At 36.7% G+C, this 16,608-nt stretch overlaps 1 protein-coding gene and 1 long non-coding RNA gene across 27 annotated transcripts in view; both read left to right on the forward strand.

Annotated features, from left to right (window-relative positions):
• trpm1b (transient receptor potential cation channel, subfamily M, member 1b) overlaps window positions 1–16,608 on the forward strand; it is a 150,537-nt gene that overhangs the window by 103,131 nt on the left and 30,798 nt on the right. For 19 of the 26 annotated variants that reach the window (XM_073942261.1, XM_073942267.1, XM_073942268.1 and 16 more), the window contains 2 exons: window positions 12,050–12,126; window positions 15,783–15,969. In XM_073942261.1, the coding sequence (XP_073798362.1) occupies window positions 12,050–12,126; window positions 15,783–15,969 (264 nt within the window). Of the gene's footprint in view, window positions 1–7,296; window positions 7,455–12,049; window positions 12,127–15,782; window positions 15,970–16,608 lie in introns of those variants that run through there. The other 7 variants (XM_073942271.1, XM_073942274.1, XM_073942277.1 and 4 more) reach the window with 3 other exon arrangements.
• LOC141381026 (uncharacterized) lies at window positions 1,758–5,521 on the forward strand. Its single transcript, XR_012400519.1, has 3 exons — window positions 1,758–3,111; window positions 3,178–3,858; window positions 3,936–5,521. It is a non-coding gene; the product is annotated as an uncharacterized lncRNA (long non-coding RNA).

The raw sequence follows: 16,608 nt of genomic DNA on the forward strand, positions 1-16,608 counted from the left end.
ATAGATAGATAGATAGATAGATAGATAGATAGATAGATAGATAGATAGATAGATAGATAGATAGATAGATAGATAGATAGACAAATAAATAGATAAGAAAATAAACAGATAAATAAATAGATGGATGGATGGATGGATGGATGGAGGGACATATGGAGGGAAAGACAGATAGATAAACAAATAAATAAACAAATAATTAGATAGATAGATAGATAGATAGAAAGATAGATAGATAGATAGATAGATAGATAGATGGATAGATGGATAGATGGATGGATGGAGAGATGGATGGATGGATGGATGGATAGATAGATAGATAGATAGATAGATAGATAGATAGATAGATAGATAGATAGATAGATAGATAGATAGATAGATAGATAGATAGATAGATAGATAGATAGATAGATAGATAGATAGATAAATGGATGGATAAATGGATAGATGGATAAATGGATGGAGAGATAGCTAGATGGATGGATGGATGGATAGGGAGGGAGGGAGCGAGGGAGGGAGGGAGGGAGGGATGGACGGATGGATGGATGGATGGATGGAGGGAGGGACATATGGAGAAAAAAATAGATAGATAGAGAGATAGAGAGATAGATGGATGGAGAGATAGATGGAGAGATAGATAGATAGATAGATAGATAGATGGATAGATAGATAGATAGATGGATAGATGGAGAGATAGATGGATGGATAGCTAGATGGATGGATGGAGAGATAGCTAGATGGATGGATGGATGGAGAGGGAGGGAGGGATGGATGGACGGACGGACGGACGGATGGACGGATGGATAGATGGATGGATGGATGGATGGATGGATGGAGGGACATATGGAGGAAAAGATAGATAGATAGATAGAGAAAGAAAGAAATATAAATAGATAGATAAATAAAGACAAATAAATACATAAAGATAAGCAAATAAATAAATTGACAAATAAATAAATATAGTATTCCAATGTACTAAAGCTTATTTAAATATTAGTGGTATTTAATACACTTGAAATTTCAGAAAAGAGCGCAAGCCTAAGATGAACAGCCGTGATCTACGATGCCTCTGGCAGCACTACATCAAGAATAGTCTTTCATCTATAGGTGATATCACCACATGGGCTCAGAATTACTTTGGCAAACCTTCGTCAAAAACCACAACACGTAGTTCCATCCATAAATGCCAGTTAAAACTGTGCCAAATGGAAGCCCTATGTTAACGGTGTCCAGAAGGGCTGTCGACTTCTCAGGTCTCACACAGTGGAAACATTCCAAAACTGAAATCCGTGCTAATTTAGGAAGAGCAATAAGAATCATGAGGAACAGATTCAATACTGTTTGCTGTATCGTCCGCAATGAAATACAGTTAAAGTACATTTAGAAATAACTGATTTCTTCTTTATTTGCGTTTTCCATACTGTCCCAACCTTTTTCTGATTTGGGGTTGCATGTAGAAGCTTTTCTGAGAAGGTTTACAGACTTGAAATCAGTGATTAGTAAATAAAGTAACATTTTTAGCAATCATTTTCTTGCAGTGTAGTAAAAAACTGCTTTCATTGTACCAGAAATGTAACCTAAAAAACAGGTCACGCTTTATTTTGATGGTCCATTTGTTGAATTCAAGTTACATTGCATCTACATGCCAACTAATTCTCATTAGATTATAAGTAGACTGTTAGGGTTGGGGTTTGGGCAAAGTTTCTTATAGTCAGTTAAATGTCTGTTGACGGAGCAGTATTAATAGATATTAAGCAGACGGTCTACTAATACTCAAATGGACCATCAAAATAAAGTGCAACCTTACATCTTTGTAAAGTAATGCGTGTTTGTGCAGTCTGAGAATTATATGGCTCTTACTAAAACGCTTCCTTTGACATTTACATTTACAAACCCTTGAAAATTGAGGTTGATTTCTGTTTTGGGACTGTTCCCTTCCCCCTCTCAGACAGAGAAAAACACCCGCACACAAACATGGTTGTCTGAAAAATGTGTCTTATGACTAAAAAATCTCAAGGCTAATCAGTGACATGTTGGTCTCATGTGATGATGGCTAACTGGATTTTCAGGCCCGGCGAGACAATGAGTCTTTTTAGAGGCAGAGTTTGAGGGGGAAACACTTTTCCTTAAAAAGGTTAAGCATGTTAAAGTTGCCTGCAACCCCACAGACCTGTTGTCTCCAGACTTGGTGTAACCCTGGCAAAGCTTAAAGTGAAAAAGATCAATAAGAAAGTTTTGACGGCTGTTTGAAGGTATGATCACAGTAAACACACAGCGTTTCAGGGTAAAACCTTACGATTATGTACAAAGACGGATAGGGAGTTGTTTCTATACTGTGAGATTTCAGTATTTGCAGGTTGATGGATGGATGGATAGAAAGAAAGAAAGTATAGATGGATGTATGGACAGAAAGAATAAAGAAAAGAAAGATAAAGGGAGGAAAGAGAAATAATAAAATAAAATTAAAGATGGATGGATGGACAAAAGAATGGATGATGGATGGACAGACAAGAAGGTGGATGAATTTATGAATGGATGAACGGAAAAAAGAATAGATGGGTGCGTGAATAAAAATGGATGGATGGATGGATGGAAAGGGATAGAAAGAAATATGGAAGGATGAATAAAGTTAGAAAGAAGGACGAATGAAAAAATATATAAAGAAAGATAGATTTAAAATGGAAGGATAATGGATGGATGGATACATTCAAAAAGGATGGATGAAGGATAGAAAGATGGATGGATTGAAAAAAGGATAGGTGGATTCATGAAAAGGACAGAAATTTAGATGGATGGATGGATAAAAGAATAAAAAAAAGGGTGGATGGGTGGAAAAATGATGGATGGTTAGAGTAAAGAATGGATGGATGAAAAAGGAGCCAAATTAGGATGGATGGATAAAAGGATAGAAAAGAAGGATGGATGTATGAACGAATAGAAAGAAAAATGGATGAAAAAATGATGGATGAAGATATAGAAAAAATATGAACGGATTTAAAAGAAGGATAATGGATGGATAGATGAAAAAAGGATGGATTGGAAAAGGATAAGTGGATGGATGAATGACAGAAATTAAGATGGTATGGATGGATAAAAGAATAAAGAAGGATGGATGTAAAAAATGATAGATAGATAGATAGATAGATAGATAGATAGATAGATAGATAGATAGATAGATAGATAGATGGATGGATAGATAGATAGATAGATAGATAGATAGATAGATAGATAGATAGATAGATAGATAGATAGATAGATAGATAGATAGATAGATAGATAGATAGATAGATAGATAGATAGATAGAAAAAGGATGGATAAAAGATGCATGGAAAGATGGATGGATGAAAGGACAGAAATTAAGATGGAGGGATGCATAAAAGGATAGAACGAAGGATGGAGGAAAAGGATAGAAGGATGTTGGATATATGGATGAATGAAAAAAGGATAGAAAGAAAAATGGATGTATAAGTGGATGAATAAAAAAATATAGAAAAAAAAGGATGGATGGAAAAAGGATAGAGGGATGGATGGATGGATGAAAAGATAGAAAGACGGAAGGATGAAAAAAGGTTGAATGAGTGGAAAAATTATGGATGGTTAGAGTAAAGAATGGATAGATGAAAAAGGAGAAGAAATTAAGATGGATGGACAAAAGGATAGAAAAGAAGGATGGATGGATGAAAGAATAGAAAGAAAAATGGATGAAAAACGATGGATGAATGGAAAATTATGGTTGGATAGGGTAAAAAAGGATAGAAGGATGGATGGATGCATGGATGGATAGAGTTAGAAAGAAGGATTGATGAGAAAAGGATAGATAGATAGATAGATAGATAGATAGATAGATAGATAGATAGATAGTTAGATAGATAGATAGATAGATAGATAGATAGATAGATAGATAGATAGATAGATAGATAGATAGATAGATAGATAGATAGATAGATAGATGGATGGATAGATGGATATTCAGGCAGTGAGCTGTAGAGTGCTGTGAGCTGAACTGTGAGCTGGGGTCAGATCTGCTCATTATCAGTCAGTCAGCAGACTGCAGCTCTCGTGATCTCAGTGTCTGCTGCTGTGCTGCGTCTCAACTCCAGCAGATCCACAGACTTCACTCTTCACCTTCGTTGGCTTTGCCTTTCCAATGTGAAATCGCAGATTTGTACAAAAACTGTGGGAAAGCTTTAGGTGAAGCTATAATCTGATTTCCCTCTCTGCAGCTTCAATCCTATTTATGAACAAACGCCTTTAGTTGAGCAACAGCGTACGCGGGGCCGCACGACACGCACAGACTCAACAGGGTGGATTGTTGCCAGGTCTGCTAATGGTCTTGTTAATTTGAGCAAGAAAATACGACTTTTTTCCTCTCAGAAAGCCGTTTCTGCGCAAAACTCGAACAAAGCTGATGAGCGCTCTGCGGATTTGAGCTTTAATTGCTGTGGATAATGAGTTTAAACATGCCGAAATAAGTGCGTCACACTGGCTCGACTGTTGCGGTGGCAGGAGCCCTTTGTCTTCAAGAGCTTTAATTACTAATAATCCACATGTGCTTTCAGGACTACACCACAACTTGCTGAAAGAGGGAGATTGAAGAGGAAAGAGTGCATTGAAAATCAACGAGTAATCAGTGGCATAGATAATATTTACAGGTGGGACAGTATGAACAGTTTTTGCTACCCGTTCAGTAAATTCTGTGGGTTTTGATGGTGTGAGATTCATGTTCGAGACCCAATAACATCAGTGTGGGATCCCCTAAGGCTTTTGGCCCTGTATGAACTTCAGCACCAAATAAAGTTTAAATAATAGATAGATTAATGGAAGATGGATGGGTGGATGGATGGACAAACAAATGAATGGAAAAGGGATAGAATGGGTGATGGATGGATGGAGAATGATGGATGGGTGGAAGGATAAAAAGACGGAAAAAGGTATAAATGGATGGATGATGGGTGGTTGGAGAAAAGGATAGAGAAAGAAAGAAAGAAAAATGAAAAGATGGATGGAGGGAAAAGAGATGGATAGATAGATGGATGGATGGATAGATGGATGGATGGATAGATGGATGGATGGATAGATGGATGGATGGATGGATGTGAGTGGGTTGATGGATGGAAAAATTATGGATGGATGGTTGGAGAAAAAGAATAGATGAAAAAAGGATAGAAATTAAGATGGATGGATAAAATGATAGATAGAAGGATCGATACTCAAAGGGAAGGATGGGTGGATGGATAAAAAGATGATGGATGGATGGTTGGAAAAAAGACTAATTGATAAAAAAAGATAGAAATTAAGATGGATGGATAAAATTATAGAAAAAGGATGGATGGATGAAAAAGGATGGATGGATGGATGGATGGATGGGTCGGTGGATTGATGGATGTGTGGATGGAAAGAAAAAATGATGGATGAATGGTTGGAGAAAAAGAATAGATAAAGATAGAAATTAGGATGGATGGATAAAATGATAGAAAGAAGGATGGATAGTAAAAAGGATAGAAGGATAGATAGAAAGATGGATGGATGGATGGAAAGAAAGAAAAAATGATAGATGGTTGGAGAAAAAGATGAATAGATGAAAAAAGGATAGAAATTAAGATGGATGGATAAAATGATAGAAAGAAGGATCGAAAGTAAAGGATGAATGGGTGAAAAGGATGGATGGATGGATGGATGAATAGAAAAGATGATGGATGGAGAAAAAGATGAATAGATGATAAACTATAGAAATTAAGATGGATGGATAAAATTATAAAAAAGGATGATAGTAAAAAGGATGGATGGTAGGATGAAAAAAGATAAAAAGAAAGATGTATGGAAAAAATGATGGATGGAAGGAAACAAGGAATTATAGATGATGGATGGATGGATGGAAAAGATGGTTGAATGGTTAGAGAAAATGATGGATGGGTGAAAAATAGATGGAGGGGGGACGGATGGACACTCAAAAAATGGCGTTTGTGAGCTGAAACGACTCTTCAGGCTTTTTTGCTGCAACAGTTTTCAGTTTGTAAAAATTAGTTACCTTAATTTCTTCATGTTGTCCCAACACAAGTCAACATTTGAACAGTGTAGGCGGTATAAAAGGCTTGTTTGCTGGGTTTCACACATTCGGTTTGTGTTGGGACAACCTGAAGGCATTAAGTTAACTTATTTATACAAATATATGTAGATTAAAATAAAGCAATTAAGCTGATTTATATTGATTAAAAGTAGTTTGAGCAAACAGCAGACATCATGCTTTGAGCTGTATTTAGTTTGAGAAGATGTATGAGTAAATATAAGAGTCAGAAAGTGGTTAGCACTGTCGCCTCACATCCAGAAGGTCCCTGGTTCGAGTCCCGGCTGGATCAGTTGGCATTTCTGTGTGGAGTTTGCATGTTCTCCTCGTGTTCGGGTGCTCCGGTTTCCCCTACAGTCCAAACACATGCGCTATAGGGGAATTGAATAAACTAAATTGGCCGTAGTGTATGAGCGTGTGTGAATGTGAGAGTGTTTCCCAGTACGCTGCGTATAACATATACTGAAATGGTTAACTCCGCTGTAGCGACCCCTGATAACTAAGGGAGTAAGCCGAAGGAACTGAATACTTATTTATTCTATTATTTATAAAGGAGTTTTTCACCATCAACTTGTGATTCTTGTGACACATTCTAGTCGATGCTTTCAAGACCTCATCGCACAGAAAAAAACAAAACCGTGTTAACCATTGGATTGTCCCACATCAAACATCCTCATCGAGTGTCACCAGTTATGATAGTGAAAGGCTTTTCTGTCTGTCGCTCGAAAGATGAAAGTCGGTGATTGTTGGTCCGTCAAGAAACATTTTCCGCCTCCCAATATGGCTGGCGAAAAATAGAGATTAACAACAATTAGCGTCGGATGACCTTGCCCCCAACTGGAGTCCTGTCACGTATTAACTAGGCCTCTTTTCAGAAGAATGCCTGCGCCCAATTCTCCCAATTATGCAAATTGGGCTTGAAATCAAAGGGTGACGCTTTCGGTGCGCTCCCGTTCCCGTGCGTTTTCGACATCTCTGCAACTTCCCCAAGACTATCTGAGGGTAAAAGAGAAGTTTTTTCACGGGGTTTGCGAAGCTATCAAAGTAGATTTGTTGTGCTTTGCTCCAGCGAGGGATGAAAATACCCTGTAGGCATGGAGAGAGAGAGGGGTCATGAGACTCCCAAAAGGATTACCTTGAACTGGAGTCATGGGACGTGCCTCGAACAAAGGCTCTGCTCACATGCTCATCATATGAACAGCCCCTCATAAAGTGATGAAGCTTCATGTGTTTTGGCACTCATTGGGCGCTGGAGCTCCGGGAGAGAGGATCGTCCGGGAGGGGACCATAATGCAGAAACGAGTCCCACTTTGGCACCATAACTTCGGCTTGAGGATCCAGAGGTAGGACTCCTGCTAGCTGACATGGATCCACGGTCCACTGATCCTGCTGGTATGATGGCATGAGAAACGAAAAGATAAAGTCTACTGAAAACGATTTAAACCTTTTTCAAGTCTTTCTTCAGGAATGTTTTGAAAAAGTTCATCCAAAGATGAGAGTTTAGTCACTTTTTACTCTTTAAATCTCAAAACATTCACGAGTTTCTTTCTCCTGTTGAACACTTAAGAAGTTTTCAACATTCTTCAAAATATCTTCTTTTGTGCTTAACAGAAGAAAGAAACTCATAAATGTTTGAAAGGCTGAATAAATTATGATTGAATTTAGATTTTTGGGTGAACTGCCCCTTTAAACAAGTCAAGATCATGTCGGGATGAGAAACCTCAAGAAAATGTTTACTGAAAATAACCTAACTAATCATTTTCAAGTCTTTCTTCAGGAATATTTTGGGATAGTTCACTCAAAAATGAGAGTTTAGTCACTTTTTACTCCTAAAATCTTAAAACATTCACAAGTTTCTTTCTCCTGTTGAACACTTAAGAATATATTTTCAGGTAATTTGTAACTGTCGACTTCCATTGTAGGGAAAAAAACATATTATGGAAGTCAATGGTTACAGGTTTTCAACATTCTTCAAAATATCTTCTTTTGTGCTTAACAGAAGAAAGAAACTCATAAATGTTTGAAAGGCTGAATAAATGATCAAATTTAGATTTTTGGGTGAACTGCCCCTTTAAACAAGTCAAGATCATGTCGGGATGAGAAACCTCAAGAAAATGTCTATTGAAAAAAAAAATTAACAAACCATTTTCAAGTCTTTTCTTCAGGAATATTTTGGGATAGTTCACCCAAAAAAGAGGGTTTAGTCACTTTTTACTCTTAAAATCTAAAGTGGTTTCAAACCTTTATGAGTTTCTTTCTTCTTCCGAACACTGAAGCAGATATTTGGAGGAAAGCTGAAAATTTGTAGCTGTTGCCTTCCATAGTAGAAAGATCAAATACTATGGAAGTCAGTGGTTACAGGTTTTTTGCCATTCTTTAAAGCATCTTCTTTTGTGTTCAACAGAAGAAAGAAACTCATAAAATGTTTGGAAGGCTGAATAAATTATGATTGAATTAAAATTTTTGGGTGAACTGTCCCTTTAAACAAGTGAAGATTATACGGGACAAGAAACATCAGGAAAACGGATATTGAAAATATTTTAAAAAATAATATTCAGGAATATTTTGGCATAGTTCACCCAAAAATGAGAATTTATTTACCTTTTTACTCTCATGTAGTTGAAAACCTTTGAGTTTCTTCTGTTGAACACGGAAGAAGATATTTTGAGGAAAGCTGATAACCTGCAACCATTGAAAAAAAAATACTATGGAAGTCAATGGTTACAGCTTTCTGACATTATTCAAAATATCTTCTTTTGTGCTCAACAGAAGAAAGAAACTCAAAAATGTTTGAGAAGCTGAAAAAAAAATGATGACCGAATTTTCATTTCCGGGTTAACTGTCCCCTTAAACAAGTGAATATTAAATAGAAATATATATATATATATATATATATATATATATATATATATATATATATATATATATATATATATATATATATATATATATATGTACCGATGCAGCTGGTATGATGGGATGAGAAATGTCAAGAAAAAAGTCTTTCTTTAGGAATATTTTGGGATAGTTCAGCCAAAAATGAGGATTTACTCACATTTTACTCTTTAAATCTCAAGTTTCAAACCTTTGAATCTCTTCTGCCGAATACAAAAGAAGATATGAAGAAAGCTGAGAACCTGTGATCATTGACTTCCATAGTAGGGAAAAAAAACAAATACTGTAGAAGTCAATGGTTACAGGTTTCCAATGTTCTTCAGAATATCTCTATTTGTGTTCAACAGAAGTAAGAAACTCATAAAGGTTTGAAACCACTAGAGGGAAATTAAATAGTGTGTAATCTTTCATTTTTGGGTGAACTTTTCCTTTAAACAGTGCATTACTATTATTATTATTATTTTTTAATTATTTGTACTGATGCCGCTGCTATGACTTGCTAAGAAACATGAAGACTGACATGTTTAGGGTTGTATTGTAACATGTGTATTGAGAATAATTTACCGATATTTTAATAATTCCCTCATGCAACAGCTGTTAAAGTGATAGTTCACTAAATAAATAAATGACTATTTACTCAATCTCAAGTGTATGCAAACCTTTATGGTTTTCTTTATTTTGTCCAATACAAAAGAAGTTTGTGACTTCCATAGTAGGAAAAATAAATACTATGGTAGTCAATGGTTACAGGTTTCCGGCATAGAAGAAAGAAACTCATAAAGGTTTGAAGCAAGTAAAGGATGATTAATTCATGACAGAATATATTTATTTATGTGTGAACTATCCCTTAAATGTATTATTTAAAATATATATGGGATGAGAAACAGCAAGCCTGGCAATTTTATATTATATTTTAAAATTGTATATCGAGAATAATTTACCAAACATTTCTCAAGTCTTCCTTCATGCAACAGCAGTTAAAGGGATAGTTCACCCCAAGACTAACATTTACTCTGTCAAGTGTTTTCAAACCTTTATGGCTATCTTTACTCTGTCAAAACGAAGATATTTTAGAAAAGCAGAAAACCTGTAACCATCGACTTTCCATAGTAGCAAAAACAAATACTATAGAAGTCAATGGTTACAGATATTTAACATTCTTCAAAATATCTACTTTTTTGTTCAACGGAATAAAGAAGCAAGGTCATAAAGGTTAGAAACAAGTAATTGGTCAGGAAATTATGACTATTTTAATTTTTGTGTGAACTGTCCCTTTTATCATTGTAATATTTCCAAAGATTATTATTTTGATATTCACTCACCCTCAGGTGGTTTCAAACTTTTATGACCTTAGTTTCTTTCATCTATAAACACACACACAAAAAAACCTGTATCCATCGACTTCCTTAGTGTTTGTTTTTCCTACTATGGGAGTCAATGGTTACCGATTTTCAACATTTCTTAAAATATCTTCTTTTGTGTGTTTAAAGAGGAAAGAAAGGTTTTAAATGACTAAAGCACCAGTAAATGTTGACAATTGTCATTTTTGGCTGAACTATCCCTTTAGTCAACGTATTAGTTTCAAAAATACATTGCTGCAGTTTCTTTCACAAAACTTGTTGGCCTCTTTGTCAAACTTTAAGATGTAACAAACTCTTAAAATAGCCGTAATCGTGTCATTTCATGTGTTTCTCCTCTTGGCTACTGTTCTGTGACTGATCTTACATTTTATTCAAGGAGATTTACCTCGTCTTAATTAGGACCAGACCAATAACAAAACCTCAGGAGACAAGACAAATACAATGGGAGTCAATGGTTACAGGTTTCCGACATTCTTCAAAATATCTTCTTTTGTGTGTTTAATAAAAGAAAGAAACTTATAAAGCTTTGGAACCACTTGAAGGTGAATAAATAATCAGGTAATTTGCATTTTGGGCTGAATAATGCCTTTAAATGATGTTTTTATTATTATTATTATTATTTGTACTGATGCCGCTGGTATTATTTAATAAGAAACAACAAGACTGGCAAATTTATGCCCCATTTACTCACCCTCAGGTGCTTTCAAACCTTTGAGTATCATTCATTCCATTGTGTTTGTTTTTCCTACTTTGGAAGTCAATGGTTACCGATTTTCAACATTTCTCAAAATATTTTCTTTTGAGTGTTAAATAGAGAAAGGTCAAGTAAATCGTGGCTGAATTGGCTGAACTTTCCCTTTGATCAACATATTAGTTTCAAAAATATGTTGCTGCAGTTTCTTTCACAAAACTTGTTGGCCTCTTTGTCAAACTTAAAATTTTAACAAACTCTTAAAATAGCCGTAATCACTTCATGTGTTTCTCCTCTTGGCTACTGTTCTGTGACTGATCTTTTTACATTTTATTTAAGGAGATTTGCCTCGTCGTTATTAGGACCAAACCAATAACAAAAGCCCAGACAGATATTGCTTTGAACCAAAGGTTATTTTCGTCCAGCGCCGGAGTGCAATCAGAAATCTGGCAGGGCAGAATATGACCTGCTCTTTGTGTGTGTGTGTCTGTGTGTGTGTGTGTGTGTGTGTGTGTGTTTTTTTTTTTTTACTAATTCTAAAACCGTCGCTGAGTTTCCATGGTGCTTTCTCACTAGCAGAAAAGCAGGGGGCAGACTTTGACCTCCCAATTTGCTACGCGCTAATAATTTCATCCAAAAACAGGCCACAGTGCGGTGGCCGGCGACTCTCCGGATCTCCGTTTATGCTTTATCTGTGCACTAGTGTTCCTAAAAGCACACTCATCTGGGCTAATGGCCAACAGATGCAGTTCATCAGAAGTCTCCACAGTTAATCACTTCAGACATCGGACATATTTTCCATGCGTTCTGTACATCTACGGCTTGAGCATGCTGCAGCACTGATACTTTAGTACGGGATTATTATCGCAAAGAGGATTTGCCATTCACTCTAGGCAAACTCAAGGGACTAAAAGCAGTTCTTGCTGTAATCGACATTTCACACACACACACACACACACACTCTATGTATGTATATGTGAAAATGCAAGGTACTACAACATTATATGTGTGTGTAATTTCTGTCTGTGTGTGTTTTCTAGGGCCAGAAAGTTTGGATTGAGAAAACCTTTCACAAAAGAGAATGCAATCACATATTTCCAGCCAAGGACCCGACCCGGTGAGCATTTTTCTATTTTCAACACTCGTTTAGCGCATATAAAGACTCCATTGTGGCTAAATTACCTCTATGAATCTGTTTTTTGAGGCGTTTTGGGCTGTTATGTAATGAGGGGTGATGTGTGACATCATGAGCCCTGTTGCAGAGCGCTGTGTGGGCAAAGCTTCAGGGCAAGATGCGAGTCTAGTTTACTGCACTGCCTGTAGGGTTGCCAGGTTGTGCACTGATGCGTGCACCAATTGAACGCTCCCCCAATAGCTGGCCTGCACTGCAGTGATTTTACAGTTATTTACCGCAAAAACACCTGGTAATATACCACATACATTCTTTAGTTCGCTACTGTGATATGCTCTGCATTGTGGGTAAAACTTTTACAGTACCTTACTGCATGTGCCGTATTCTACTGGATTCAAAGTAATCAAGCACTGTGATTTTTGTATCACAAAATGCATTTAAAATAGGTTGATGGTATGGATAATATGGATATAATAATAATAATACAAATACTGTTATACATGATTTGCACTGCTATAGTGTAAAATGTTAAGAAATTACAGTAAAATACTGTAAAAATGGTCATACTGAAAAAGTAAAGGGCATTTTACTCTAATAAGAAGTTGCGGTAAGGCTATTTTACTGTAAAAATTAAATTACGGTAGGGCCGTGCTACTGTAGAAACGCATTTACAACTAAAGCCACCTTTCCACTGCACACGACATTTGGACACGTCTGTCGGATTACGCCCCCTTGTGGCAGTCGCACAGAATTTTCAGTGTTGCCGTGCACTGTGGCAGAGAAGTAGTTCTCGTACGAAATGGAGTGCCATAGCAAGAGTCATTATTCTCTGTGCGTTTACCGTGGTTGGTTGAATGAATGAATGAATGAATACTAGAAACTCATAGACCGCTAAAAATATTGGAGGGAATGTAGAGACAGCGTAAAAAATATATACATATATTTTTATTACTTTTTACTATTTTTTTTTTTTTTTTTTAAGATTTATTTTCGGCCTTTTTGCCTTTATTATCAGATAGGACAGTATTGAGGCAGGAAGCAAAGTGGGAGAGAGAGAGGGGGTAGGGAAATGTCGTCGAGCCGGGATTCGTTCTCGCGACGCCCTGACGTGCTATTGCACCATCTGTTGGCGCGCTAACCACTAGGCTATTGCGCCGACTACCTTTTACATTTTATCTATATTTTGTTAATAGACTTTTTCTAATTCCAAAAATAACCAAAAAAAAAAAAAAAAGAGTATTTCTCATCTCGCGCGCACGGACCTGCCTGTACAACACTGGAATACATCACATCCGGTCGGGCTGGTCGCATACGGTCTACTCGCAGGATATATTTCAACGGATCCGCAGCTCAGTTCGGATCAAAAGTTCCCGCATACGGAGGTGATCGAAACTCATGCAGCTCCCGGACGACTCTCTATTGAGAATGAATGACTTCCGGTCTGCCGCTTGTCGTGTGCAATGGAAAGGAATGTGAAGGGGCAGTTGCAACAGTAAGTTACCGCAAAAATACCATGAAATGTCTAGCAGACTACAGTATTGTGAGTAAACTCTTTACAGTAACTTACTGCATGTGCCGTATTCCCCTGTGATCAAAGTAATCAAGTATTGCTCCTGTAGCTGAAGGCAAAATATGAGGCCGTTACTGTAAAATGTATTCGTATTATAAAATGCGTTTAAAATAGGTTGATTATATGGATAATATGGATATAATAATAATAATACTACAAATACTGTTATACATGATTTGCACTGCTATAGTGTATAATGTTAAGAAATTACAGTAAAATACTGTAAAAATGGTCATACTGAAAAAGTAAAGGGCATTTTACCTAAAAAAAGAAGTTACGGTAAGGCTATTTTACTGTAAAATGAAATTGCGGTAGGGCCCTGCTACTGTAATAACACATTTACAGGTAAATTATTGTAAAGGGGTGGTTGCAACAGTGCTGCCAGTAATGTACCGCAAAAATACAACGAAATATCTATCAGTGTACAGAACACTGTAAAAAGCGTTAGTTACTTTAAAGCAGGACAAGATGCGAGTCTAGTGTAGCCTAGTTCAGTGTTTCCCAAGTCTGTTCCTGGAGTCCACGTTTTCCAGCTCTCCCTAATCAAACACACCTGAATCAACTCATCAAAACATCAGAAGAGACTCCAAAAGCTGAAGTGAACGGGTCAGATAAGGGAGACACCCAAAATATGTGCTGTTGGTGTGCCTCCAGGAACAGGGTTGGGAAACAGTGGTCTAGTTCACTGCACTGCCTTCGGTGTAGGGTTGCCAGGTTGTGCACTGATGCGTACACTGATTAAACACCCTACCAATTGGTGGCCTTCACTGTTAGACTTTGCAGCAATTTTACAGTTATTTACCACAAAAACGCCCTGTAATCTACCACATATGTTCTTTACAGTTCACTACTCTGATATGCACTGCATTGTGGGTCATTTTAAAACATTTACAGTAACTTGCTGCATACTAGGAGATTGTGGTATTCTACTGTAATCACGTTGAAGGTAAAAATGAGACAGGTAATTAATATTTTGCATCACAACATGTAAAATTAAAGGGTATTTACTTTAAAAAGAGGTTGCGGTAAGGCTATTTTACTGTAAAAAATTAAGGTAAGTTAGTGTAAAGGGGTGGTTGCAACAGTGCTGCCAATAAGTTACCAAAAAAATAAAATGAAATGTCTAACAGTGTACAAAGCGATTAGCTACTTTAAAGCAAGGATTCTCAAACTCGGTCCAGGAGGGCCGGTGTCCTGCACACCTGCCTCAGCACACCTGCAAGGATGTTTTTAGGAAGCCTAGTAAGAGCTTGATTCGCTAGCCTAGGTGTGTCTGATTGGACACTAAAATCAGCAGGACACCGGACCTCCAGGACTGAGACCTGCTTTGAAGCAACATGTTGATTTGACTTAAAGTCAGTAAATTATTGACTTACCTTTTATAATTATAGTTTGTTTATTTAATAATTATAATGCAACAAGTTTATGCTTTTTTTTTCATTTTTTACGCTTTTTACAGTGTAAATGCATAGAAAGAATAGAGATTTCTCTTTATTTTTATGCATTTATATCACATTGAAAAAAATACTTGATGGATGTGTCCAAGATGTGCATAAATTTTGAAAATGCACATTAATAAGTAGGATAAACTTTTTATTTGATAAGTCAAAATTAACATAATATATGATTTAAACACATTTATCAAATAAAGTCATGCGTGGGCATCAAAAAAGTTTTCATCATGTGATGATGAAAATAAGTGTGATGGACAGTACAAAACAGCATTTCCAGCACATTTTAAATCATCTGATTTGTTTTGGTTATTTCTATGATCCCTCAGCTAAAGTCTATCATCACAGTGGTTCAGTATTATATATTGTTATATATTATTACCTCCAGAACTGTCTTGAGTATCTGCGCTCCCAAAGAGCATCTCACGCCTCCGAAAGCCACCAAACTTTCATTATATTTCATCTTCAGAGGTGTTGGTAATTTATTATATGAGAAAAAAGGCCCACCATGGCTTCTCCCACCATAACAAACTCAATGTTTCTGTCTAATTTTTGGCTCCAGTTTATTAAGAAGTGAAGATTTTGTTCTCTTTGGAAATTGTGATATTATTTCCCCTCAGGTGTGCCTGTGGGTATCTAGTGGCTCAACACACAGCCGTCGCCAACAAGCCCTCAGAGGAGAATCAGCTTGTTCAAGTGGAGCCGCCGCAGGAGAAATGGTCGGTGGTCCGACATACCCAGCTCACCCCGACCGACGCGTACGGCATCATTGAGTTTCAGGGAGGAGGATTCATCAACAAAGCCATGGTATCTAATCTAATTTGATCCCCCTTTCAGAGAGTAATAAGAGTAAATATACCAGAAAACACAGTTCAGAACCTGCAATTTGTGGAGTCGTCGCAATGTTTAACTCTAGTTTTATAATATGAAAGGATTTTTTAGGGTGTTTTTTTATGATCAGTGACTAGAATTTTAAGAGAATTTTCAACCATTTGGGAACAGGAAAACTATAGTTTGTCACTTTAATGAAGATTAATTGTGTTTAATTATTTAATACAATAGAATAAAGACTATTCAGTTTTATCTTATATTTGACTATTGAGGTTCTATTATTTAATATTGTCAATATAAGTCCAACTGAAAACCATAAAGTATTCTTTATTTCAAGAGTTCACACTTAGCTGATGATTGATTATAAAGCTTGTTTGGCATGCTGTCCTGGGAGAGAGCCCTGAGCTCATGAGATCCTCGAGTCCTAGGCTTCCTCCAGTTTCCAGGGCTAGAGGGGAGTTTGAGCTCAGGTAGATCTCAATGAACTCCCCTGACTTACTTCTGGCTAATGACAGATATAGGATGGCTAAGGGATGTACTCTTGCTAAGAGCTTAGCTATGGTATCAATTTGGTATGTTCAATTCACTTAAGTTGCGTGTTTTGGACTGTGGGAG

The sequence above is a fragment of the Danio rerio genome, chromosome 25 (assembly GCF_049306965.1).
Source record: "Danio rerio strain Tuebingen ecotype United States chromosome 25, GRCz12tu, whole genome shotgun sequence".
NCBI lineage: Eukaryota > Metazoa > Chordata > Actinopteri > Cypriniformes > Danionidae > Danio > Danio rerio.